General features: G+C 45.0%; 1 protein-coding gene across 5 annotated transcripts in view; it reads right to left on the minus strand.

Annotated features, from left to right (window-relative positions):
• BAIAP2 (BAR/IMD domain containing adaptor protein 2) overlaps positions 1–27,115 on the minus strand; it is an 82,818-nt gene that overhangs the window by 49,519 nt on the left and 6,184 nt on the right. For 4 of the 5 annotated variants that reach the window (XM_034789590.1, XM_034789594.1, XM_034789593.1 and 1 more), the window contains exons 2-3: positions 18,711–18,786; positions 13,586–13,672 (exon numbers count right to left, since the gene is read on the minus strand). In XM_034789590.1, coding sequence (XP_034645481.1) covers positions 13,586–13,672; positions 18,711–18,786 — 163 coding nt within the window. Of the gene's footprint in view, positions 1–12,050; positions 12,289–13,585; positions 13,673–18,710; positions 18,787–27,115 lie in introns of those variants that run through there. The other variant, XM_034789595.1, reaches the window with a different exon arrangement.

Here is a 27,115-nt window from a genome sequence, read left to right on the forward strand (position 1 = left end):
TTTTTTGCTGCCCCAAGCACAGCCGTCAGGCGGCCTTCAGCGGCATGCCTGCGGGCGGTCCGTGGTCACGCGGATTTGGTGGCGTTTCTGCGGCTTCGGTGTACCCGCCGCCGAATTGCCACCAAAACCGGGACCGACGGACCTCCCGCAGGCACGCCGCCAAAGCCCGCCTGACTGCCGCCCCCCTGTGGCTTGCCGCCCCAGGCACGGCTTGCTGCACTGGTGCCCAGAGCAGCCCCTGACTTCAATAGGGCCAGAATTTCACCCTGGAAGTACAACTAGCTATTCCCACTCTCAAGTTTTGGATGATGGGGGGGGGAAGGTGGGGGTGCTGTCGTCTGGAGAGCCTGCCCTCTTTCATCGGTCTGCGTAACAGAGGGCTGATATACAGGGCCGGCTCCAGGCACCAGCCGGCTCCAGGCCCGTGCTTGGGGCAGCAACTTGGGGCGGCGCTTGGGTTATTATTTTTTTTTTTTTTTTTGCATGGGGGGGGCGGGGGAGAGTTTTTTTTTTGTTTTCGGGGGGGCGGGGGGGGGGGGGAAGAAGAGGATGGGGCTTCGGGCGGCACACCACTCGGAGGGGGTGGAGCTTCAGGTGGCGCTTGCAGGGGTCGGAGCTTTGGGCGGCGCGGTGCTTGCACTGCGCTTGGGGGGGGGGGGGGGGCTTCGGGCAGCATGGCGCTTGGGGGGGGGGGTAGGGCGGTGCTCTTTTTTGCTTGGGGCGGAAAAAAAGTTAGAGCCGGCCCTGCTGATATATCACCAGTAAGTCAGACTTGTACCATTTGGATACTGGGAAATGGTAGCTAGAGCTCAATTCTGCAGAGACTTAGGAACAGCTGTTCCATGGACTCTTATGGAATGCAATAGCCCCCAGTGAATCACTAATTGCATATAGCTCTCATGCAGCCCATCCTCAAGGCTACAGTAGGCACTTGGTGAAACCAAAACTACTCCACACCAGTGAGATGTGTGAAATCAAGGTTGAAAACAACCATTGTTTTTACAATCTTATTGCTTCTCAATGTTAAGATCTGGGCTTCAAGCTGATGAAATGCAGCAAATGGTACAGATGGAATCCAGGTTAAGGAGACGTTCGTTTTAATAGCGAAACTTCAGCCAAGCAACACGATTCTAGGACTTGACTTTGTCCCCATCCATTCTAAAAAGCAACAGGGAACAAGATCAAGCTTCAGACATCTGCAGCTGGGGCAGGGGGTGGGTGGGGACCTCTTGGGTCACCCAGCCGAGTGCCTGGCACAAGTGTAGTACAAACATGCCCTTTCCTCTTGAAATGGTTTGACTCCATTTATTTCCTGCAGCTAAAAAAAACAAACAAGCATTTGCCAGAGTTCTATTAGCATCTCACCAGCCCTATGGGACTGTGCTGGAAAGCAGAGGAAATCTTTGCAGTTGATCAATTCTGGCCCCATCGTTTATTGCGCTTCAACTATCAGACAAAGTTTAACAGGATCTAGTTTATTTATTTAACGAAGAGACAAGCCATAGACTAGGTCAACTGCTTTTCCCCTGTATATAAAGCAAACTCAAAAGTCTATCATTAATTTTCTGTAACTTTTTTTTTAATTTTTTTTTTTAACTAAGCAGTTATCAAGCTGCATTTTTACTACTTGTTAGAGATTCTGCATCAAGGGTCAGCTCTTTTCTTTTAGGTAACTGCTCCCCTCCAAAACACATGCATTCTCCCCCCCGCATTCATCAGCAAATCTCTAACGTCCAATTACCCAGGAAGCTTACACAGGGGAGAGGTAGTGACTCTATTCAGGGTAAAGTACTAATTAACAGACACAGGAGGGCATCAATATACAGACCTCATTACAATGGCAAAGACTCCGCCAGCCAGAAATTACCTGAGCCTTCTGCATTTGAGCACTAGTAACCCCAGTGAAGGGGGGGCGGGGAGAGAAGAGGGAGAGGAAACAAATGCCTCCAATGCCCAAATGTGGCAGAGGAACAAGAATTGTTATGTGCTGGTTTAGCATCACAGCAGCTGGGGACTTTTCCATAAAGGACACAGAATCGGTTAGCAGTATCCATAACCCTGAATGATTAGGCCTGCCTCTTGCAGAGCAGGTCTCCCCTAGAAGGCGGATGGGGGAGACCGTCCATTTAAAGCTGCTGGTTATTCAGACTGACAGCGTTTTCTACAGCTTTATCACAGGTGAAAAAAGGGAGAACAAATCGTGTATTTGAAGGGACAAGGATATCTTGAAAGCTAGTTTGCGGTAAAACATGAAGTACAAGTAGCTCCAGGTTTGTCATGACCATTTTTGTGGTTTTGCAATCACATTTTTTCCTCTTTGAAAGCCTCTTGTATGAAAGTTACAGAAAGAGGGGACTCTAGCACCACCAGTGGTTCTCACTTTTGTACTGGTGACCCCTTTCACATAGCAAGCCTCTGAGTGCAACCCCCCCTTTAAATTAAAAACACTTAAATATATTTAATACCCTTATAAATGCTGGAGGTGAAGTGGGGCTTGGGATGGAGGCTGGCAGCTCGCGACCCTCCCCCCATGTAATAACCTCATGACCCCCTGAGGGATCCTGACCCCCAGTTTGAGAACCCCTGAACTATATGCAAAGTGCTGAGAAATACAAGAGGTAAGCAAAGTGAAGAGACAGACATTTCTCTCTAAACTTTCCATTTGAGTTTTATCAAATAGTAGGTAAGAGCTCAAAGAAGAGAAAGAGAGAGAGAGAGGTAAGTTGACTTTCCTGTTCAACACCAATAATCTCAGGCCATCTTAACACACATACACCCCACACAATTTATGCGTGAGTATTTTATTTTTTATCTGTATCTGGTCAAATAGCATAGCTGGAAAAGCTAATTCAGTTAAGACAAGGCAAGGCCAGCCCTTCAACTATGCATACAGTGACTTCTATATGCATTATGCACCTTTCTGACGCACACTTACAACAAAACATTCTGGATCCCACAGAGCACGAGTGAAGAAATCCCTAGTCAGCCTGTCTCATTTCCAGAATTATTTCTACGGGGGGTGGGGGGTGGGTTGTCAATAAGTCTTCTTTCCTTTTTGCAAGGTCTTTTGTTTTCACATACGCCAGCAGATGTTTGGAAGGTGATAAGAATTTTTAGAGTGCAACCTTCCCACTCCCCCTCACTTCCGCCACCCAAAATGGAGAGACAAAGAAAGTGAGTCCCCCTCTGAAATGTGTCAGGCTTATCAAGGTTACTAATTGGATTGCAGAAAATGGCTAATTAAGAGTCAGTCATTTGTTAGGCTGTGGGTTGTAGCAATTCCCAGTTAAAGGGACAGTTGGCCTCTTTGGGATTCAGGGATACTGAGACCTCTGCCTTCAAAGGTAGGCAAGTTTGGGAGCCTCAACAGGCTGGTGATGTCTCTTTAAAGACATTATTATTGGAGGAGGTTCCTACCATGCTACAGAGACTGGCTAGAAACCACCACTAAGGATGCGCTCTTTTAACAGGTGTTAATTTAACAGCACTCCACTGTCTCACAAAACTATATTTTGGTTACGTAAATAGGAAAAGTTTATTTGCATAATAGCTCCTACTTCAACAGGAAAACTTTGGAGGCTGTAAAAAGAACAACACTAAACAGAAAGTCCATTGTTGGGGCAGTTATTAAAGGTTTTTGTTGCATTTTGGCACCTTTGATTTCACAGAGGAAAACCCATTTCCTCCAGGTTTTGATGAGGTTATGTTTAAGTGGACTGTACTGAATTAATGTTAGTACTCAGTTTTTCCCAGCGAAATAGGCATGCTAACGGCAAGCGTTTTGACCAATGTTATGGTGTACAGAAAAGCATTAAAGAAAGCCTAGCCTATGAAAGTCAAAGTCCCAGACAAGGGACACTTTATAGATCAGGGGTCGGCAACCTTTCAGAAGTGCTGTGCTGAGTCTTCATTTATTCACTCTGATTTAAGGTTTCGTGTACCAGTCATACATTGTAACATTTTTAGAAGGTCTCTTTCTATAAGTCTAATATATAACTAAACTATTGTTGTATGTAAATTAAATAAAGTTTAAGATGTTTAAGAAGCTTCATTTAAAATTAAATTAAAATGCAGAGCCCCCCGGCTCAGTGGCCACGACCTGGACAGTGTGAGTGCTGCCGAAAATCAGCTTGCGTGCCGCCTTCGGCACGCGTGCCATAGGTTGCCTACCCCTGTTATAGACCGTGAAAAGAGCGACAGCAGTGACTGCTACAGAATACACATTCTGGCTACATTCTGTACCTGAAGGAAAACAGACTATGTGAAATGTGAAGAGGGAAGGGGGTATGAACTACATGCAGTTTTGTTGTATGCAGAGGGTGCTGCTACACAGAGCGGGCTCTTCATCTTCACACTGAACAAAATCAATAGCCCTCTAAAATAGACTCACTAGGTTTGCTATTTCATTCGAACTTCACAGTCAAGAATCAAGCAGCTAAAAACCACATGTGCTATCCTGAGCGATTCGTCTCTCTGCCCTGGGCTTCCCAGGAACACATGCGCAGCTTGTCTCTTGCCAAGCGGCTGAAGAAAGGCACTGCAGCCATCCATGGGGGGCGCAGGGAGGAGAAGCTGAGTCAGCAAGTCTGCTTTCTGAATCATCAGGGGCTAGTGGCACAGCTGTATCTCCATCAAGATTTAAGGGAGGCCAGAGAGCTGCTGCGAAGAGCGTTCTCCACTCAATGAGCCCCACATTTCAAACAAAGACTCACGAGCAGCAGTGTGAAGATACTGTTGGGGGTGTAGTAGGGAAAGTGTAACCCCTGGCACCATTCCCAAAGGCAGTTACTTTAAATCTGAGAAATTTTAGGATTAAGGCACACCAGGGCATGGCTTCCTATGTGTACAGGGCAGTTTCTTTCTCTGACTGATTAGCTCTTAACAGGATCACAGATGGAGAGGTGCAGAGTCTCTGTTCTCCTGCCAGTTCAGGGTTATCTGATTTCAGTGTTTTGCCCACTCCCATGTTAAATGACTCAAGCAATGGGGCTTCCACTACTTCCATAGGGAGGTTACTCCACCGGCTAACAGGACTCGCCCTAGGGGTGCTATTTCACAATCGGACAGGCCTGGCCATTGGGCAACATTTCTGGACATTCAGCTTGGGTTTTCCTTCGTAGCCTTCTCGGAGGAGAATGTAAACTGATGTGTTAAGTGACTGAGCAGCACACAGTTCACAGAACATTGCAAACCCCACTAGCCAGCTCCAGTAAGCAGCAGTCCCTGGTCCCTCATACATGTTTCCAGATTAACTGCCTTACCCAGACAAACGACCTTTAACATTCACAGTGTTTATAACTCTCTCTGCTGCCATAGGAAGCAGCTACCTGAGAACTGCAAATCCAATTAAAAGATTAATACAATGCCCCAGAGGATTCGGCACAGTACTCCAAAGCTTCCAATCTGGGCCAAAGGCACCAGTATGTACAGGAGGCAGGGCATGCTCCGGTTCTACACTCAAAGAAGAATGTGCCTCGCACGTTAACAATACTATCAAAACTGGTTTAACAAGTAATATCCTGACTTCCCCAGCCCCAAGAGGCCACACTGTTTAGTTCCTAAATGAGCGTGGATGCACACCCACCCCCATCTAATTGTCCATGCTAGAATGCAGGCAGGCAGGATGGATTCTGGTCCTGGGATGGGATTCTCCTTAAGTGATGTGCCATGGAGCCTTACCAGGCTTTTCTCCTGCAGATCAGACTACAGAAATCCTTCTCAGCATGCAGTAAAAGCAAAGCAGAATGTCCCCTTGCCATAGAGGTGTTTATCATGCATCCATCTGCAATTTCTAAAGGGAGTATTTTAAATCTTGCCTTACAAGGGCAGTTTAAGGTTTTTAAGTCTAGTCTTCTCCACTTACATTACAAACAGCTCCGTAACAGAGCTTTCACACGGGGGTGCCATCGGTTAGAATTAGATCATTGAGCAAACTGTGTATCAGATGCAAATCCTGGAAGGAAACTGTTTTCCATCAGAGGGTAGTTTCATCTCAGCACAGAGATTAACCACCCTATTTCCTTCCTCTTTCCGGGAAAATTCTTGCAGCAGCAGCCTTGACTGATCTGAGAGGAGCCTGGTGAATAGGGAATCACGACTTCTCTTCCCCAGCTCTGCAGGGGTTTTCTGAACTTGCTCCGCTGCTCCCCAGTGAAATCTAGTTGGAGTCTCACCATGCCCATGCACACTGGGCCAAGAGAAAAGTCACTTGCTGCCTACAACTGCTTGCAACTCCAGACAAATGCTTTTCCTTGGGGGGGTGGGGAGGAGGAAGATATGCTGTGCCTTGACCATGACCCAGTATGTAACATACTAGGTACTTTGGATAGCATGATCCCTTGGCCAGTGTCTACATGACTGAGTCACTTAGATGCTTCAGTAAAATTTTACAAAAAAGTTCTTCAGAAGCACTTTCCAAAGACGTCAGTTCCAAGCCCAAACCCAACAGGCTCTACAGTGACCAGTCACTTCATCCAAGTGCCCCACTTGAAATCAGTACACAGCTCCTCGCGACGCCTTGGAATCCTTCTTTATTTATTCTTTGTGTTGCCATAGAGCCTAGGAGCCTTAGTTACAGCCTGGACCCATTGTGCAAGGCATTGCACACATTGAATTAAGCAGCACACGGAATCTCTCCCAAAGGGAGAGTTCGCACCGTGGGCGCGGGTCTAGTTTTTCTGTGTGGGGAACAATAACGAGAGATGCCAACAGACACGAAAATGAAACAAGCAGGGAAAGGGCGTGAAAGCCACATTTCAGTGACGTGAAAGAGGGCACGTCTACACTGCAGAGAGTCTCAGAGCCCAGGTCAAACTGTGGGGCTAAAAACAGCAGCAGACTTCGCCTCTTGGGCTGGAGCCCAGGCTCTGAAATCCGGCGAGGGTCTCAGAGCCCAGGCTCCAGCCTGAGTGGGAATGTCTCCACTGCTATTTTTAGCCCCACAGCCAGAGTCCACTGACCCAGGCTTTGAGGGTCACTGCCTTTTTTGGGCAGTGTAGTTGTACCCTCAGTTCCCAGGAGCATCAAGGCAACTAGTCTATAGTTCTACTGCTGGCTGGACTGCACCTGACCCCCACCCAACCTGGGCATACTCGCTCAACTTGCAGCGTCCCATGCCTAGGAAAGACCCTGAACACCCTACATTAAAACAATGAGGAGTCCTTGAGGCACCTTCGAGACTAAAATTTCTTAGTCTTTAAGGTGCCACAGACTCCTCATTGTTTTTGCTGATCCAGACTAACACAGCTACCGCTCTGAAACCCTAAATTAAGTTTGCGTCTCCATCCTCTAATAAGACACTTGGGGGACTACAAAATCATGATGCTTCAGAATCTAGCACAACCAGCAGCTACAGACACACTTCATTTACAATATGCCTGACTGCCAGTTTTCCTTTCAAGGCAACATACAGTGAGATGCCAATATGCAACTCCCACTCGACAACTCATTAACAAGGGCTCAGAGTAACTCTAGAGCAGCTCTGTGCAGGATAGGTGTTGCCCTGCTATTCAGCAAGGCTCCACACAAATCATTGAGAGCCTCAGTACACCAATTCAGAGCAGAAGTCTGCCTGTACTCTGTGGCTAGTGCCCCACCTAATCTGCAGTGCCAATGGAAACAAACATGCGTGGAATTTCTTACTTCATGCAATCTCTCGTCAAGTACCTACCTCACAAGGGAGTCTTCATTTTCCACATTTATTGAGGATCACTGTTCTTAGCACATCCCTGCCTCTAGAAGCTTCCACTCTAAGACACAGCCAACACAAGAGGCACCCTGTGCCACTACCGCAAACGACATCCAGGAGAGATCACGGCAGAAAGCTTAATAACTATTTAAACACAAACGTCTGCCAGAGAGGAGGGAGACGTGATCCCTAGTACAGTTTCAGCACCTCTGGCCCTGTCAAGAGCAGAGAAAGCTCCAAATAGACCTCCAGCTCAAGTCTGGTCTTCCCTTATTTTCCTGATATTTTAAAGACAAAGAAAAGCAGTGAAGTACTGGTCATGTTCTGTGTGCATCAGGAAGAGAAGCACAAAGGTAAAAAACACAATTTTTCCCTGTACAAAGCACCTTTAAAGGCCCTCTCTGGGGCACGCAGACAGAATGTTCCAAAAATCGGTTGCTGTTTGTTACTGAGCATCAAGAGAAATGAGGTGATTTTCAGCCCTCCCCCCCCATGAGATGGCATCTGTCTATACATGAAGTCCAGTGTCAGCAACTTGAGGCTTCCTTGTGGAGTTCTGATCAGAGCAGACACCAGACACACTTCTACTTAAATGCTCAACAAACCAGAGTCTATTACAGCCAGAATGCTTTATTTTTATTGCTTTATCTGTTACTACATGAGATCATCCTTTCTACACACTTGTCTTTTATACATTCTCCACAATCAGATTTTAGACTAGGAACCAGAGAGCGGGGAATTAAATGTGGGTGGGTGGAGGCCTGAGGGGGATTAGAAAGGCTGCTGAAAGATTTCAAACAACATTCATTACACTCACAAGATTCAACTCAGGAGTGAACAACCACCACCAGGAGGATTAAATAAGCCTGGGTTCTCAAGACAGGCTGCAAGATTGCACAGGACTAAAAGAATACAACTTGTGATGGCAGTTTTTCCACTTTTGGCTCAGTCAAAATGGAAAGAGCTCATTACACTCACACATTCATGCTACAAAAGTTACAGCAGGCTGGAAATCTGAGACATGGACTCTACCCTCATAATATTCCTCATTAACTTTTATAAAGGGGTCAGACTCATTTAACAAAGCCAGAATGCTTAACCTTTTCTCTCCAGAAATGGAAACAATCAACTACCTGGGACTTTCTCCTCGGGATGGTAGGACTGCAGAGTTTAGCATTCAGCTGTGTCAGACTGGTCATTCTTCTTCAAAATGAAAAATATCCCAACCTAACTGCCTGGTGGGTATTGCCTACATGCTCAGGGTCTCACTCAGCTGGTTCTCAACCTTTCCAGACTACCGTACCCTTTCTAGAGTCAGATTTGTCTTCTGTACTCCCAAGTTTCACCTCACTTAAACTTACAAAAATCAGACATAAAAATACAAAAAAGTGTCGTAGCCACACTATTACTGACAAATTGCTGACTCATTTTTACCATCTAATTATAAATCAATTGGAATATAAACATTGTACTTTTATTTCAATGTATAGTACATAGAGCAGTATAAACAAATCATTGTCTATGAAATTTTAGTTTGTACTGACTTTGCTAGTGCTTTTTATGTACCCTGTTGTAAAACTAGGCAAAAATCTCTAGACGAGTTGATGTGCCCCCCAGAAGACCTGTGTGTATCCGCAGGGGTACTCATACCCCTGGTTGAGCCCAACTGGTCTAACTGATCCTGACTGGGGTCAGGAAGGAATTTTCCCCTGGGTCAGATTGGCTGAGACCCCACGGGGTGGGGAGCGGAGGGGTTACCTTCTTCTGCAGCATGGGACATGGGTCATTAGTAGATTTAAACTAGTGTAAATGGTGAATTCTCTGTAACTTGAAGTCTTTAGTTTAAACCATCATTTGAGGACTTCAGTAACTCAGCCAGCTTAGCTTCTATTTCAGGAGTGGGTGGGTGAGATTCTGTGGCCTGCAATGTGCAGGAAGTCAGACTAGCTGATCACGATGGTCCCTTCTGACCTTAAAGTCTGTGAGCCTAGGAGACAAAAATATCCCAAGCCAAGGCCATGTGTACACCACACAGCTTTTAGCAACATGGATGGGTTGACATGGCAGTGTTGCTAAAAGTTGGGCAATGTGAATGCTGTTTGTCGGCACTTTTTCCCGACAAAGTACTTCCACCCCCAATGAGTGGGGTTTGCGTGCTCCTGCCGACAATGCAGGCGTTCACACAGGCACTTGCCACGGCAAAACTTTCAGGGGGAGAGGGGGTTTAAGTACCTGTGAAAAACAAAAAAGTTTTGTCATTCAATTGCAAGTGTAGACGTAGTCTAAAAAGAACAGGACAAAGTCACTGCATACATCCGGGAACATCTTTTCATGTTGGTAAAGGAGGAAGCTATATCCTCCCCCGACACAAAGGGAGGATCAGCTTAAGTTTGCTCCATTAATGCAAGATAGTAATTTATTAACTGCCTGTTAAAACTTCTAGTAATGAATGAGGTAACCTAGATCGAAGCATCAAACAAGTGCTGTTTGTTTACTATCACCAAGTGAATTGTATCTTGTTAAAAGGATTGATAAGTTCAAGGTCTTCCCAGGAAAACCAATACCTTCAATCAGGGATGCTGTTTAGAAAACCATTTTCAAAAGGTCCCCTCTCCCATGCCCTATTAGGAATCAGGCTAGGAAGCAGTTTATGTCATTGGCCACATCAGCCCTCCTAGACTTTAGCCACAATTTTAGTCTCCAGTATACTATGCTTTTTAAAATCCATGCAGCAAAAGCTGTGAATATTAGACCACAGCCAATAGAACATGAATAACTTAAGCACAGGCTTTTATTTTAGGTCTGCTTATTCAGACTAGAGAGCAAAACCGCAAGGTTCGTCAAAATATTTTCATTATTTTAAATTTTAAGTCTTGAGCCAAGGAGCTGTGCAACAAGAATTAAAAATGCAACATTCGAACTTTTTCAAATGCACTGAAAGTATTCAAGTCACCCAACCAAAAGAATCCTGGCAGATTATGTATGTATTCAGTATGTACGTTCCAGAAGCCCTTCTTTAAACCTTTATATTTTTCCACAAACGGCAATGAATTCCCACCAGATCACAAATGACATACCAGATTTCAAGTTTCTCTCAAATCACTGAAGCTGTTCAAAATGGGAAGCAAAAAGCTTTTAATATAAATGGGAAATTTATGTTCTCATAGGGCTGAACTATTTTTGCTAAAAAATTTTAGAAAACTGTCACTTCTGGGATCAAAGCTAAATTACGTTCTTTGCTGAAATATGTGGCAAAGAAATTGGAAGAATTATGAGAAGGGAAGATGAACCCTTCAAATGGAAATACTCATACAACCTTCATTAGTGGTGTTGCTCCATGCACCATCTAGGATATCAGGTTTCTTTTTAGTGTTCATTTATTACACAGAAGCAGATTACTGTGGGCAGTTTTAATCTGATACGACATTTAACGCTTCTCCACAAAAGCTTCAGATTAAGCCAGCGTATTGTGCATAGTTGGTCCAATGTCAGAATCAGTGTAGAATTTACAGTACACTAAAGCAGTTGGGTCTACGGAATTTTGCATGGAACTTACTGAAAGCAGGACTGATCCACACTGAAGACAGGAGGTATATGGTCCCTAATTTTGGAAACCTTCTAAAGTCACCTCACCTGAGGCCTTTGTCCATAATCAACTGCTCCTTAGAGATGATATTACCGAGTACTAAGGCAGTTACCTAGTACGGTACTCTGGCTAGCAAGACCAGCAGGTGGAATCAGTAGGAAAGAATAGGTTAGTTTACTTCCATTCCAGAAGACTACAAGGCAAAATGTTTAAGGGTACATCTACATGGCAAAAAAGCCCTCAGCAGCAACTCTCAGAGCCTGAGGGACAACTGACTATGGGGCTAAAAACAAACCGTTCCCACTTGGGCTGGAGCCTGGGCTGAGAGATCTTCTCCCTTTGCCAGGTTTCAGAGCCCAGGGTCCAGCCTGAGCAGGAATGGCTACATAGCTATTTTAAACCCCGCAAGCCTGAATCAGTTGCCTCAAGCTGTAAGACTCGCTGCTATGGGTTATTTTTGCAGTGTAGACATATCCTAGGGCAGCTGAACGCTGAACAAGGGACGATGGTGCATCTACAAAGGGGAGCTTGGGAGAAAGGAACGCATTTATGTGGAGCTGAAATGAGAGGAGAGAACTCAAGAGTTAAGGCAGGACACATACCAGAAGCGGAACTGCAGTTCCCTGAATGCTTTATCTCAAGAGTAAATAGAAGGGAGGGAAAGGAAGAGCCACTGAACGGGTTAGAACTGATGGTGCCATTGGAGTAATTCTAATCTGCTGGGCAAATACAAGTCATGGGGTGCATTCAAATAGGAAAACTGCAGACAGCACGTACCAGAGCCGGCAATCGCTCTGTTGCAGTCAGCAGGGTCCAGCTTGTAAATCCAGCTCCAGCAGCATACAGCTGGGTCTGTCCCCTAAAACGCTGTAGGAGATTTCTGCCAAAAACAAGCACTCCTGTTCAGACTAGAGTAAAGGTTTACACCATCCTCTCTCTTTGCAGCCTACCTTTTCTGCCTTTCAAAGGGGCAGGAACTAGCTAGTTGGCTGGCGCCGTTTAGCTTTTTTAAAAGTCAGACACCTTTGCTCTAACAGTTCAAGCAAACTCACTCCCCAAAACTCTTCAAACCCAAACGCTGTCAACGGTCAGTAAAAACAAAGCATCCAAGATTATGCAACCGTTTCACCCACAGAAATAGTTACAGCCGTTCTAGAACCCCGTCGAAAATGGGTCATCAATAGAAGCCTGAGCAGAGTCCGCAAGTCAAACATCTTCACGTTAACTCAGCTAAGTCAGGCCTGCCAGTGGAGTTTGCCTTAGCAGTGGCTGCAAACACTCATAACTGGAATGATATTTCCAAACCACATCCTCTTCTAACCCAGATAAAGAGACCTGGGCAGCTACTCAGGAACACTTCCCCCAGCAAGCAACCTGGAAAAAACAAAGTCAGCCACACGTTTGCGCCAAGCAATCAAAATGATTCATGTGTTAAGAAAATAACTTGCATTCCCATCTTCAGAGGTAAGAGGGGTAAGGGAGATAGTTGGAATGTTAGTCACTATTTATCCCACTCAGACAGAGCTCAAGTAGTATCAGTGAGCACACAGCAAGGAGTCTTTGAATATATACTTGCTGCCTAGAAGCCTGCATTCTTCTGTTGGTTATGTGAAAGGCAGGGACTGCCTCTTCTCCCGCAAGGACAGGAAAGCAATAGCTACACTTTTCAAGTCACTGCCCCAGCACAGTCAGACCAAACCTGTGTGTGTTTACCTAACATGGGACAAAAACATGCTTTGATCTTTAACTTTAAATAACTGGAAGCTTGTGATGACGTTTTCCTGGCAATGCATACTAACACACCACGTATTGAGACAAACAACACAGTGAATCTCATACAGACTGGAGGTGGATTTATTCCACCATCACAAATATTCCACCTAGACGGTCCATCTGTTGCAGGTTTGCCCAACCATATGCTAGATCACTCTAAAAAGACCAAATAAAAACCAGGCAATTGAGATTTTTCTTTTCCCTCTCGAAAGGGCAGTGTCAGATGGCTTCCTTGTTTTTTTAAGGGAGGAGCATGCCAACTGAGCTCATGTTAGTTGAAATTCCTTGTTTGTACAGCATTGCCAGTTGAGGAGGCCAGAAACCACACTGAGTCACTTACTGTGTGGCCAACAAGAAGTCTGTCTTAGTTAAAGCTAGTATTTCAAATCCAAAGGGACATCCCTGCCAGAGGCCATCCATTTGAGGAGGTAGGGTGGGAACTCCCCATTAGATCTGACAACATACCTCTTGAGCTGAATTTGGTTTCACCGGTTACTTAAAAACACTGACTATTTATATGATTAAACTGCCTGACTTACCCAGTTCTTTAGATCCTTGGCTTTCACTGGCCAACTCCCCCATTTTAACCAGAGCATCAAAATATCCTTTTGCAGCATACGTTACGCCTGAAAAACATCAGGAAATAAAAATGATTCGTTAGCTTCAGGGCTTAATAATTTCTACACTGCCCAACAGGGTGCTAGATGCTGCCCAGAACAAACAGACAAGGTCCCTGGGTCCACAGAGCTTGCAATTTAACTGGAGGTAGAAGACGATGAATGGGGGTAACAAATTGGCAAGAAGGGGGTCAGGATGAGGCAGGGAAAGGGCTACAGCATTAAGATTATGGGGTTAGTCAGACAAAAAGTAGCACATAAGAACTGGATACTTTTTCCTAAACGCTTCAGCATGACTATTGTTGCCTATAATAATCCTTTTATTGTTCGGAAAAATCACTGCTAAATAATTGACTATCACTGACTTTCATTACAGTTCATTCTTATAGCTAGTTTGTTGACATTCCAACTACACACATCACTTTTAATCAGATAAGTAGGGAGAGGGTGCCTCTAATCACAAGAGCATGGTGTATAGCTTTTGGTCAATACCATTAAATTATGTGCCGTTTCCTCCAACACGTGCTACTGATTAAGATAATTTCTTCAGGTGCCCTTCGGAAGGGCTAAGATCAGAACTACAAAATAATAGAAAGACAATTTTAAAAAAAGTTACAGGAAGCCTTGTGCTGTAACGTTTATTCTGGATAGGGAGGTGAGGCTAGAGTCAGGATCTCAAAGCAGGTTTTCCCCAGAATGCTTTCAGATAGCAAGGGTAATACGTTGGTTTTATTCCAAGCATAGGCTTTAAAATAAATAAATAAAAATTAAACAAACACAAAAAAAGCCACACACACTACAGACTCAGATTAAGTTAGCAACATTTTAAATAAGAGACTCCACTTCTTGTCCAGGTCATTCAGGGATGTGTTAAATAAATCTAATCACTTTTATTCTCAAACACAAACAGCTTTTTTCCCCCTGCAAGATTTTGTGCATTTCCTCCCCAGGAGGAATTTGATTTTTAAATGCAGCCCACACAGAATATGAGACTTAAAATGAAATTAATAAGAAAACACCCACCCAATTCCTGACCCACAATTCAGTTAAGGTGGTTTAATGCAGCTGGAGGTCACTGCTGCATACAAGGCACCATTAAGTACCAGTCCCCCAGGAGATTACCGCAAGAGTCCAGAAGAGCAGGAACAATTATATTTTTCTTTAGTTTGTGCAGACTGCTAAGTGAGTCTCATTGGTTATCAACAGCCGGTGCATGTGCGGAGGATTAGGAGTGGCTGTTCAAAGGAGTCGTCTCTGAAATCTCAGCCAAAAGGATGTGATACTGTAGAAGTCTGAGTCACCAAATAACAGGGGGCTTTTTTTTCTTTTTTAATTAAAAAAAAACAAAAAAAAAGGGCTGTAACTGAATGCAGAACTTAAACAGGCAGGTAGAGATAGGAACTGAACTCTAAGGATCTCAGGGCCATCTACAATAGAGGCTTTCATAAACGGATTCTTATAACCTCAGCTGAATCCTTAGAGACTTTTCTCTGAAGGTAAGAAGCAATTAAATTCTACACACCAGCTCAGTTCTGAGAAGAAACCGCCAATAGCACCAGCTGGACTCAGATCAGGAAGCTTTGTAAAATGAGCACTACTGCGCATTTTCAAGGTTGCCGAGGACTGAGCTGGATGGACTCCACTTGCTAGGCTAACCTAGAAAACCTGCTTAGACACTGACAGTGAGAACTAGCAGAAAGCAAACAGGGGAGGCTAGGTAAGGGTTCAGACCCAAAGGGGACATGGGAAGGGGATACTCTATAGGAGTCAGTAGCTCCATCCAAATGTTATTTTTTGGGGGGGGGGAAATCTCAAGACTGAAATCAAGATGGAGCTCTCCAATTTCACATTATCCCTACAATTTAGATGTCTCTGAGCTTTAAAGCTCAGAGACGTCACTTTGTTGTGCACCCCTTTCCAGGAAAGCATGTCTCAGCACAGACTCACTTGAGAGCTGGACCAGAAGATTCTAGAGCTGTATAAGTAGGGGCATTGCCAGCAGATCGAGGGACATGAGGATTCCCCTCCATCGAGCATTGGTGAGGCCTCATCTGGAGTACTGTATCCAGTTTTGGACCCCGCACTACAAGGAGGATGTGGAAAAATTGGAAAGAGTCCAGCGGAGGGCAACAAAAATGATTAGGGGGCTGGAGCACATGACTTATGAAGAGACGCTGAGGGAACTGGGATTGTTTAGTCTCCAGAAGAGACTGCAGTTTCAGCATTGAGCAGGGGGTTGGACTAGATGACCTCCTGAGGTCCCTTCTCATCCTGATATTCCGTGATACTAAGAGGTTTTCATGGAGCTCCTTTAAGAGTATGAACTTGTTCTAAAAAAAAATCTGGTCAACAGGCGATCAGCAACGTTCAAATCGCCAAGTCTGGATGGGTGAGCCAATGGGTAGTTTCAGAAATGACTTGGTGTAAGTTTGAGATGCCACTGGCAAATGATTGAAGCAGGCATGGATTTACAGTGTGGCCCATAGTTTGTGTCACAGTCATATTGTCTCATTATCCAGAGGTGTAAGATGAACCATTTCACCACATGAGAAAGGGGTTTTGCAGAAGCTTTAATAAGAAGGTGAACAAAGCGCTCAGTCACCAATTGAAATTAATAGGCAGCAGGTTTAAAACAAATGAAAGAAAGTATTTCTTCACAGTCAACCTGTGGAACTCCTTGCCAGAGGATGTTGTGAAGGCCAAGACTAACAGGATTCAAAAGAGAACTAGATAAATTCATAGAGTATAGGTCCATCAATGGCTATTAGCCAGGATGGGCAGGGATGGTGTCACTAGCCTCTGTTTGCCAGAAGCTGGGAATGGGTGACAGGGGATGGATCACTTGATGATTCCCTGTTCTGTTCATTCCTCTGGAGCACCTGGCATTGGCCATTGTTGGAAGACAGGATACCGGGCTAGATGGACCTTTGGTCTGACCCAGTACGGCCGTTCTTATGTTTAGTTTTCTGGGATCAGCTTGACACAATGCAGCCCTTCAACTTCTGCAGCGTATGCAACCCAGTTCAGTTTGCAGACATTTCGGCGCGGTTTCAACATGGATTCAAGCAACAGACCTTCAAAGCCGCCACGCACAATAACGGGCTGCGTTGGCTGCCAGGAAAGTTTCCCAGCACTGGTTCTGAAGCTTGCAGAGGAACACTTACGGTCTTTCAGACAGAGGTCCAGATTGTGTTCAGTATTTCATCTGACCAAGCAAAGAGCCCTCCATTGTTTGGGGTCTAAAGGAAGGTGTATGGTTATGAAACAGGCCCAACCTGTAAGTTGCTCACCGGCCGCATCATTTCTGCTATAGCCACATCGTGAGTGGGGACTATTGAAATCACACCGAGGTACAAAGCTGGGTGGGAAAGAGATGGCAATACAGGCTTCAAGATTTGGAGGTTTATAGATGTTCATTGCGGTCAGATGTCCAATTCTTATCACAGTAATAGAGATACCCATGGTCTTAGATTCCTCCAGGGCGGAGATATTTTTAAGACTATGCCTGATGTACACGGCAAGGCTAAATTTTGTCATACCTGGTGGTCATGAGTTGGCAGCCATGAATTCTACATCTTACAGTCTGCAGCATGAGTTTCTTGTAGAGTAACCATGTCAATATCACCCTCCTTATGCACTCTGGGCAGATTGTCACACTTAGCATATGACAGACCTTCCACATCAAGTTGGTGCACACAGCAGCTGTGCTATGGTTCTCCTGTGCTGAGCTAGACAAGGACTCAATTTCATGTTACTAATCATATCAGGAGATGGATATCTGGTGGCTTTCAGGAGCAAGATGACAACCTTCAAGTGACACTTCTGTTATGGGTGATTATTAACTCAACACATTGTCAGAAAGCTACCAGACACCGATGTGTCAGTCTCCCGGTAGGATCAGCAATGTGAAATCTATAGCCAGACAACCTGCCACAAAAGGGGTGATACACGAAGCACTGCATGAAGTTCTGTGTCCTGTGTTATCCAGGAAATCAGACTAAGTGATCGTAATGGCCCCTTCTGGCCTTAAAATCTGCAAATCTATGAAAGCCAACAGGCCATTTAGTGATTTAAATCTATGTTTCTTTAACTACCTCCAAAAGGACTCGATATTCCAAGTGAGTGACTTCACATCTGAGGGAACTGGGGTTATTTAGTCTGCAGAAGAGAAGCGTGAGGGGGGATTTGTTAGCAGCTTTCAACTACCTGAAGGGGTGTTCCAAAGAGGATGGCGCTCAGCTGTTCTCAGTGGTGGCAGATGACAGAACAAGGAGCAATGGTCTCATATTGAAGTGGGGGAGGTCTAGGTTGGATATTAGGAAAGACTATTTCACTAGGAGGGTGGTGAAGCACTGGAATGGGTTACCTACGGGGGTGGTGGAATCTTTCCTTAGAGGTTTTTTAAGGTCTGGCTTGACAAAGCCCTGGCTGGGATGATTTAGTTGGGATTGGTCCTGCTTTGAGCAGGGGGTTGGACTAGATGACCTCCTGAAGTCTCTTCCAACCCTAATCTTCTATGATTCTATTTTAAGAAGTGGTTAGCTAGACTACCTAATTATGCACACTCCCAGCCTTGAAATGGCAGCCTTTAAAACTCAGTCAAAAATTAAAATCTCCATTTTAAATAAAGGGTTAAAACATTTAAAATGGCAAGATGGTATTTAAAAAAAAAATTGTAAATATATGGTTCTCATCTTCTAACAGCCAAATCTTTACTGCTCAAGCCCTTTTCAAGCTCATCATTCTTAAGAAGCCTGGTCCCCAAAGCACCTTCAGGCCACAAGTGCATGGGAGAGGCTTTGCACCTCACATCATAATGATACGACATTTGCATCTTAATTAAAAAAACCCTCTGCAATTTCCCCCCGCCCCATGGAGAAAAGGCATCCAGTGACATTTCAAAATTCGAGAACAATGCTACCCGACTGTACCCAGTATGTCTGTCTGCCTCTGCCTAGAACCTCACCCCCCCCACCCCCGAATACCACAGGACCTGCTGCACCAAGGGTTTCAGCACTGAATGCATTTGCAGCGCAACTTCACTTACTTGCCAAGGCTTTTTCATAGTTCTTCCCCATGGAAATGAAGTTCCTGAGGCTGGGATTGAACTGTTCCATGATCGTCTGAAGGAAAGAGCACAAGAAGTGGGAGACATTAGCAAAGCTGGTTGGGTGAGGGACAATTAAGAAACTTGCAGCAAGACTGAGCATCTCCAGGTCTGTTTTGTGTACGCACACAGAGTGGCTGATTCACCACATACACACATGCTGCCATGCACAGCAGAGTCCCAGAAGCAGAGAGTCCTCCCACACAGCCCTCTATAGACAAACACAATCCAAACTTACTGACGTTTTACAAGAGGATATTGGCTGCACATACACAGCCCGGTTTTAAGTACAGCAATGTTTTATGAATAATTCCAGACATCACCATGATTTTATTTTCCTAGAAGGATATTTATTTTTTCAGCGCTGGCAATATGAAGTCCAAAGAGTAATAGGATCATAGGATGATCTATGATCACAGGAGCTGGGGATAAACTAGAATCATTCCTAAATCAAATGGATAAAGCAGCAGAGTTAACAGAAAGCCATTGGGTTGGCTAAATAGAAGAACTGTTGATATTATCTGTTTTGTATTTATAACCCATGTATTGTCCTGTCCTTTCTTGAAAGGAGATGAAGTATCAGAAGGACACATAGGTGGCATTATCAATGTAGAAATATACTTATATTTATGGGGTACCAAGAATGCTTTTGTACCTGGATAGAACATCACGTGGTAGGTATGCCAAATTGCATTTAGTGAAACTGTATAGAGAAAGGTGTATAAAAGGATCAAAGCACCCACTCATGCATCTTCCTTTGACAGTATCTGCAAAAACCTTCTAAAAAACAAACTGACTGCTTCCCCCTAATTTTTCAGCTTAGTTATAATATTTCAGAACATATGTTTGCTTCAGCTCTCCATATATTATAATATGGCAAAATGTGTGCAGTAGAATTTTTAAATAGTTCTAGGCCTAAATGCAAGCTAAAGAGAACATACACATTAGCTTCTTTCATAGGATACACACACCCTCCCTTTTGGAAGAATTTATGGGTAGCAACCACCGCAATCCCAGCTAGAGGGGTGCTATTAAGACAAAGGCAGGCTTCTCTTAGCTTACATTGCATTGGTCATTACCCAGCAACTGCTGAATCAGCTCAACAGATTAAGGAAGAGGATGTAAGGAACCTTCGTTTTCTTCCATCATCAAGGGCAACTCCTCCACAGAGCTATTCCTCCATGGGCTCCAGCAGCCTGCCATTTGGCACAGAACAGATACCTAGCATGAGACCGAGAACCCAGAGAGCACCGCAGCCCTCAGGAACCTCCTAGGAACTTCTCCTTCAGCCCCTCCGGCTGGCACTAGCCATAGAGTCTGCCGTAAAGGGTTAGGGTTTGACATACAGATCTCCGGTTTTGATACAGTCTTTGCCCATTGATAGTGAATAGTTGGACAATGGAGCTAAGTAGGTGGCAGTCTCAGCCTTTTCCTAGCAGGATGCACATACCATGGCTGATCCAAAACAAAACACACTTACCACTTGCCTGGAATTTGCCTTTAGTAATTTAAAGAACACAGAAACAAAACAAACAAACAAAAAAAACCTCAGCTTGAACTTTCTCCTGCACTTGTGTGTTTCTACAACCCTCCCCCAGTACTTCTGTCTTAGCCGCCCCCCTCCCTTCCTCAGAAAGGAGCTAAAACCCCCCTTATGCTACTGTGTGGGCACCAGTAGGACTCAGCTGGTCAGAAATAGCGAGTCAGCAGAAATAACTTTATAACCATGCAATAGTCTAGCATCTGGGGGAGTCAGGAAAAGCGCTCTGTCCTAGACCTTGTTACCCTGTTATAGGACCTTTTAAAAACAAGTGACAATTACGAGATATTTAAGTCTTCTTCAGTGCATTAATCTAGACCAAAAAAATTCAAGAACTAACAAAACAAGTTAAAGACGGTTTACTCGTTCTGGCTAATCCAGAATTATCTAGTTCTGCACCAGAATCTCACACCCCAAGAGCCACCGTAAGTCAGACCAGCTGCAGAGTGGACAACGAACACGGCAAAAGGGAACACATTTCAAGGAATGCCCTGGGTATCATAGGCCAACAGGGAAGCATCAGTCAGATCACACACACTTGACAGAAGAGGATTTGGAGTAGGGTATTAAAAAAAAAAAAAGTTATTTAAGAGCGGAGGACAGAATAAATGGCAATCACACACTGAATGCATCCTTCAGGCAGAGTTCACTCCAGCCTTGGGTCAGACTGTGAGCCGCAAGGCAGAATCTGTGCTCGGAGCGGCTAATGCTGCTGCTTCTCAGTTCTATTGTAGTTGGGAGGGAGGGGACAGGAAACGCCAATACACCCGAGACACTTTCTGGATAGGGAGGGTATTTTCACTTTAGGGGGAAAGCGCTTGCTTTTTTCCTAGCTCTACATACAGTGATCAGATCACTACCAAAAGAATGGATCTTTGTAAGTTTGTAGCAAGCTGTGAATGGTTTGTCCCACCCTGCTCCGCTCCAATAAGTCATTCGATCTCCTTGTAACTATGGCATCTTAAAAACTAGACCCAAGTTCTCCAGCTGAGCTCTGTGGGAAGGATAATCAAGTCTCCATCCTCTCACTGACCCTTGAACTAAACTCTGGCTGTACAGAGGGAGCAACCTGGCAGCTAACACAAGCCCAGGGTAGCTATTGGATATTTGCCTCTGTCTTTGTAAAGAGTCCCCCACCCACCTTCAGTAACAAGCACTCCAGGATAAGCGAGGGCCTGTCAACAAGGACAGGGGTATGAAATTCAGTTTAATACCTAAATATCTTTGTGCCCCTAAAGTGTATGAGCATTCCCCGTGGAGAAGGAGGGGGTCACAAGGCTCTCACCCTCACACCAGACTGTTACACATTTCTGGAAGGGGTGGGGAGGGGAGGAGACAGACAGACCCTTACGTTGAATAAGCTGATTAAACATCTGTCACCTCATTTGAAGCTGGCCAAACAACATAAAGCTCATTTTCCGCCTGAAGCATTTTTATCCTTAGTTCCTGTTCTTTTGAGACGGAGAGACTGTTTACAGTAATTTGCTTCTGCAGATACATCCACAGCCACTGACGTTGATCAGCATTGCTATGTCTTTGCCATCTCAAAAGTTTAGAGCAGCAGGTTATTAATTTCAATAAGCTGCCATCTCCCCACGGGATAGATTTGAGCACAGAGGCTGCAGTTTAATACACTATTTAGTGATAATACTTTAGACTTCAATGTTTGTTAGCTCAGGAATGTGTTTTAATCCTCAGCAATGCCAATGGCTTTCCTCCAGCACTTTTTCTAGCAGGCCAGCAAGAGTGAGAAGTGAGCGCTGAAGCCCGGCAGCGGACCAGGGGAGAGGCCCACCTCTGTCCTAGCTAGACACTCATTGCGCTCTGGGAAGCTTTCCAGGGAGACCAAACGAGCAAACATCTAAGACAACATTCATCTAAGCTAGATCCAGCGGTGAAGCCGCGGCATGAACTCCCTCTGCCACCACCCGGGCTTTGAAGGCACTTGAGCAAAAGGTAGAGACAGAGGGTTAGATTTGCATTGCGCAGTACGCACACAGTACTCCAAGGGGCGAGATATACCCAGTGGGGGCTAGAGGGTGAATGTTAAATGTTAGCATGTTGGGCTAACTAGGAATTTTACTGCTAATTAACACTGTTGGTCAGCCTTTGCCTTTTGGATCAAAATATTTCAGACACACTTCTACAGCTTTTAGTGAACATTCATTGGTAGAGCAAAATGACCCTGTAGCAACAAGCTGTTTCATGGATTATCTTCCACAATTATAGGAGGCAATTACCTATGAGAAGTTAATTACCACTAAGGGACAGAGAATTCACATATCATTCCTTAGGCCACATTTAATGCAGGTGAAATTTGGTAGAAAATTATGCCTGCAAGTTACTACTAGTTCCTGCATATTCCCTCCACCAACCAACCTATGGTATCTCCACCACCATTTACAGCAAGCTTGACAACTCTACCACATACATCAGTTAGAAATGGGGCCAGTCCCCTTTCTCCGCCCTTCAAAAGGCATAGCAACCACATCATCGTTTCAGGCAGAGCTCTTTCAATACTACAAGCTTTTCTCCATTCGATGCTCAGCCCCTGCAATCCCAGGCTGAACAATGTTTACACAGAAGAAATATTGGCAGGATTTCTGTGGGGAAGGATTTTGTATACGTTTGCTAGGTTAATGGCAGTAAAAAAAAAATCAATATAAAAAAATCACTTTTGCAGCAGTGTCTGAGGGGATCTAGATCTTATCCAAGGAAAAGACTTGGATACATAAAACTTACATAAAATAATTTAATGGAATCTACAGGCTGAAGAAAGCAGTATCCCAAATCGGAACGAACACTGAGCTCTTATTGCTACAGCAAGAATTTTAACAGTTTCCCGTGAGTCCTTGAGGGCTGGTCACAGTGGGCTGCCTTGCACAATGCATCTTTGGGACCTGCAAGTCAAACCTCCTTTATTTTCTTGATGTAAACTATGCCCACTGTATGAAACAAACCTAAGAAGGGAATCAAACATGGGACTCATCCCTAAATGTGCACATCTGAAGTCTGTTACATAAAAAGCTTAGACTTCACCCTTTAGCCACTAAGAACATGTTTCTAGCCATTGTTCTACAACTAAGGACAGCAACTTTACTACAGCAAATGATGAGACAGGGACACCATCTAGAAAGGGGACAACTGTAATGGAATAAAAGGGCTGGTCTACACTGGGGGGGAAATCGATTCAAGATACGCAACTTCAGCTACGCGAATAGCGTAGCTGAAATCGAAGTATCTTGGATCGAATTACCTGGGGTCCACCCAGCGCAGGATCAACGGCCACGGCTCCCCTGTCGACTGCGCTGCCACCGCTCGCTCTGGTGGAGTTCTCGAGTCGACAGTGAGCGCATTCGGGGATCAATCTATCACATCTTAACAAGACACGATATATCGATCCCAGATAAATCTATTGCTACCCACGGATACAGCAGGTAGTGAAGACGTACCCAAAGGAAGCCAACTCCCCATTGGGGAATTTTAATTAGCCAAACTTTTAACAGGAGGTTTGCTGGCCGTGAATGTTTTTAGAAACTCTTCATTCTGTTAAGGGCCCATTTAATGAAGCAGGCAACTATGCAATCATGGCTGCTGCTCCAAAATAAAAAGGTGGCAAAAGCGCTTTTCACTTCTAAGCTTTTGGACTCAAGGTGGGGAGAGCAGGAGGGATTCTCTAGAATTAATGTAGCTTTGTATCAGGTTAACCCAGAGAAAACTGGAGAGATCCCAATTATTATTATTTTTTTTCCCTTTCTTAAAGGCTCTGGTAACACAAGTTTGCCCTGTATATTACATGCACTACAGACACTAGTCTATTGCACCCCGAGTCATCCAGCAAATCCCTGGAATTATTTCTATTAAACTGCTTGTTGCAGTGCTACAGAGCAGCTGGCTGTAGCATCAGCAGCAGTGATGAGGCTCACCATGAGGCCAAGTGGGCAGGGAGCATCAAGGATTCGGAGAGTCTTTGCCACTCCTCCACAAACCAGACCTTCCTTAAGACAGAGCAGGTCCATTGAAAGTTCACATTGCAGAGAGGAGTCACGGCTTACACAGACAAGATGTGTCTCTCTGCAGCTAGGTTTTCTTGACCCAGTAAAGTGTCCGATTGGTAGCAGGGTAAAGCAAGGCCAATATTCAGCAAAACCCTGGTAGTGAAAGAAAACTACATTCTTGCTCAAATTCTGCCCCATCAGCATCACCCTCAAGTTGTCTGCCTTCCATATGCTGTCTGGGCAGAGTCTGAAAAAAACAACCCACAAACCTGGCAGCTAAAGGTTGAAAGGGCTTTGTTTTGTTCCACTGCACTAAATTCCTCAGTAATACTGCTCAGCTCTCTGGGATTGTTCTGCCTTTATTCAACTGCCAAAAATGAAACTAATGCAAAGCACGAGGTCTCCACGACATAGTTCTACTGAATTAAAGAGCGGGAGAAGAGAACCTCCAGAGGCCATAGAGAAGTCTCCCCTCTCTCTCTCTCCACATGTGCTACGATACCTCCCAGAGAAGCAGAGGGATGCATCCACTGCTAGGGATGCAAAAGTTTAGCTGTGCTCAGATCAGCCCATTATAGAAATGGGAAGTCCTCCTGTGTAGGGGGGAGGGAGTATTTTAGGTGAGTTTTGTGCCAGGGTTCTACTGGGTAGGAAATAAATAGAATTCCCTTAAACCCTTTGAAAAAAATCCATTTTATTAATTAAACTGAAGAGGAAAGAGGCAGCACATTTCTCCTGACGGTGTCACCATGGTCTCAAACTGCCCCCAAAGGTGAACGTGAAGTCCTGTTCCACTCTCCGCTAGGAGGCACAGGGAGATGGTTAGAAGGCAGTGGAGTCTTTGACATCAGTTGATTAGACACTGCTGTGCACCCGTCAGCAGAATGAGACAGGTGTCTTCAATCAGTAGAGGAAGTGAACATTTCGCATTACACATGCTACTCTGGATGGAGAATGTGCACCAGAGCATCAGAGCGTGTCAGTAACATGCATGCTTCACCATTATGTCAGAGCGTGTCAGTAACATGCATGCTTCATCAATTATCCCTCCAGCAGCTATAGCCAGGCCTCATTTTGATTAGGCCAGAAGGCCTTGCCTCCATCTTTGCACTGTGCAGTACCACACAAGGCTTTGGAGCTGTGCTCCAGCTCCAGGCAAAAACCTGCAGCTCCACTGCTCCAGAGCTGCTGTGCGCTCCAGCTCTGGGCTCCACTCCAAAGCCCTACCACATAACAATACTAGTAGGCTTCAATACTAGTAGGCTTCTACAGTAGCCCAGTGCATGGTCTTGGGCAAGACATTTATGCTCTGTGCCCGAGTACCCCACAATCCATAACACCACAATAATTCCTGCCTACAAGGGGCTGAAGAAGTGAAGAGCACCAGTTGTGAAGAGGAGGTCCTTAATGCTAGATCCATTTTCCCTGCTCATGGACATGTTCCAGGTCTCGGACGGCACTACTGCAAAAGCCATTGCAAGCACATGGCTGCGGCTCAGCTCACCGTTTCTTCATCCTGACTAACAGCCACGTTATAAAACAGAGGATCCCATGCTGGGGTCAGCAGTGCATTGCTGGGGAACTTGGGGAGCTGTTTTGGCCACTAGTGCTGACTTGCCCCTTGTTTCCCAGCTGCAAAACTCCATGAAAGGTCAGCTAACACCCACCTAAAGGCTTGCCTACTACCACTATTGTTTAATACCGTTGTAGCACTAACATGCCAAGGCTCCAACCAAAACTGTGGCTCTGTTGTGTTAGGTGCTGTACAGACCGAGAGGATGACAAGGTTCCTGCCCCAAAGAGCTTATACAAGCAACTGCTGTAGTTGTCACAGGGATACGTGACCATGACTAGCAGGGCAGGGGAGGTCAAGGCAATCATAACTGGGAGGGGAAGCGTCCATGAGACATTCTCTGCTCAGATGTGGTCATGCTACAAGAGCATAAGAGCTGCTGCAAGGAACTCTGATCGCTAAATGGCTCATGCCAGCTTCAGAAACTCATCTCATTATCTCAGCATTAATATTTAATACCCAAACCCGGATGACTCTTTACATCTCTGTCTGTCCCACCCTGTGTTTAAAATAGTGCTTCATAGTTTCAATAGGCTGAGCTTCTGCTCGAGAAGCTACGCTGGACTCATTAGTACGTCTGATTTCAATTATGAGCAGGCTCAATACATACCTTCCCTTTCTGCCTCTAAGAACCTCCCACCCAGGAAGCTGGAATCAAAGGTACACAACGTAGAAAAACACTGGTTTCTATGTATTGCAAATGCAACTGTCCCCACATCACCTAGGCAATAACAGTGTGACATCATGCAATAGTACATATGCAGAATCATTCTCCACCACTCCCTCATCCGGTGAATGTGCGGTTCATTTGGAGCATTTCCAATGCTTACGCCACATGCGTGGAGATGCTTCACCTTATCAATGACCATTAACTATCTAAGGCAGAACTGCCACTTGGACCAGTTAGAGCTTCTTTGCAGCTTTTGCTTTCATTCCCAGAGCTTGCAGTCAGCCTGGAGAGGAGGAATCCATTGACATGGTCCAATAGGAAGGGAAACTGCACTACAGACAACCGAACTCACATGCTGCAGATCTCATGCTACAAAACACTACCAAACCAAAGGCTTCATCTTGGCTAAGCTACTTTGTATTAATGATTTGGGAAATGGGAAGATCCATGACATACTGCACTTGAGCTACAAACAATGGGGAGGCGGAGCTAGTAGCACAACAAGCTAGCTCACTATAACAAGCCTACAGGCAATGGCCATCTGAGCTCCACTCCAGAGATGGC

This window comes from Trachemys scripta, chromosome 14 (assembly GCF_013100865.1).
Source record: "Trachemys scripta elegans isolate TJP31775 chromosome 14, CAS_Tse_1.0, whole genome shotgun sequence".
NCBI classification, from domain to species: Eukaryota; Metazoa; Chordata; order Testudines; family Emydidae; genus Trachemys; species Trachemys scripta.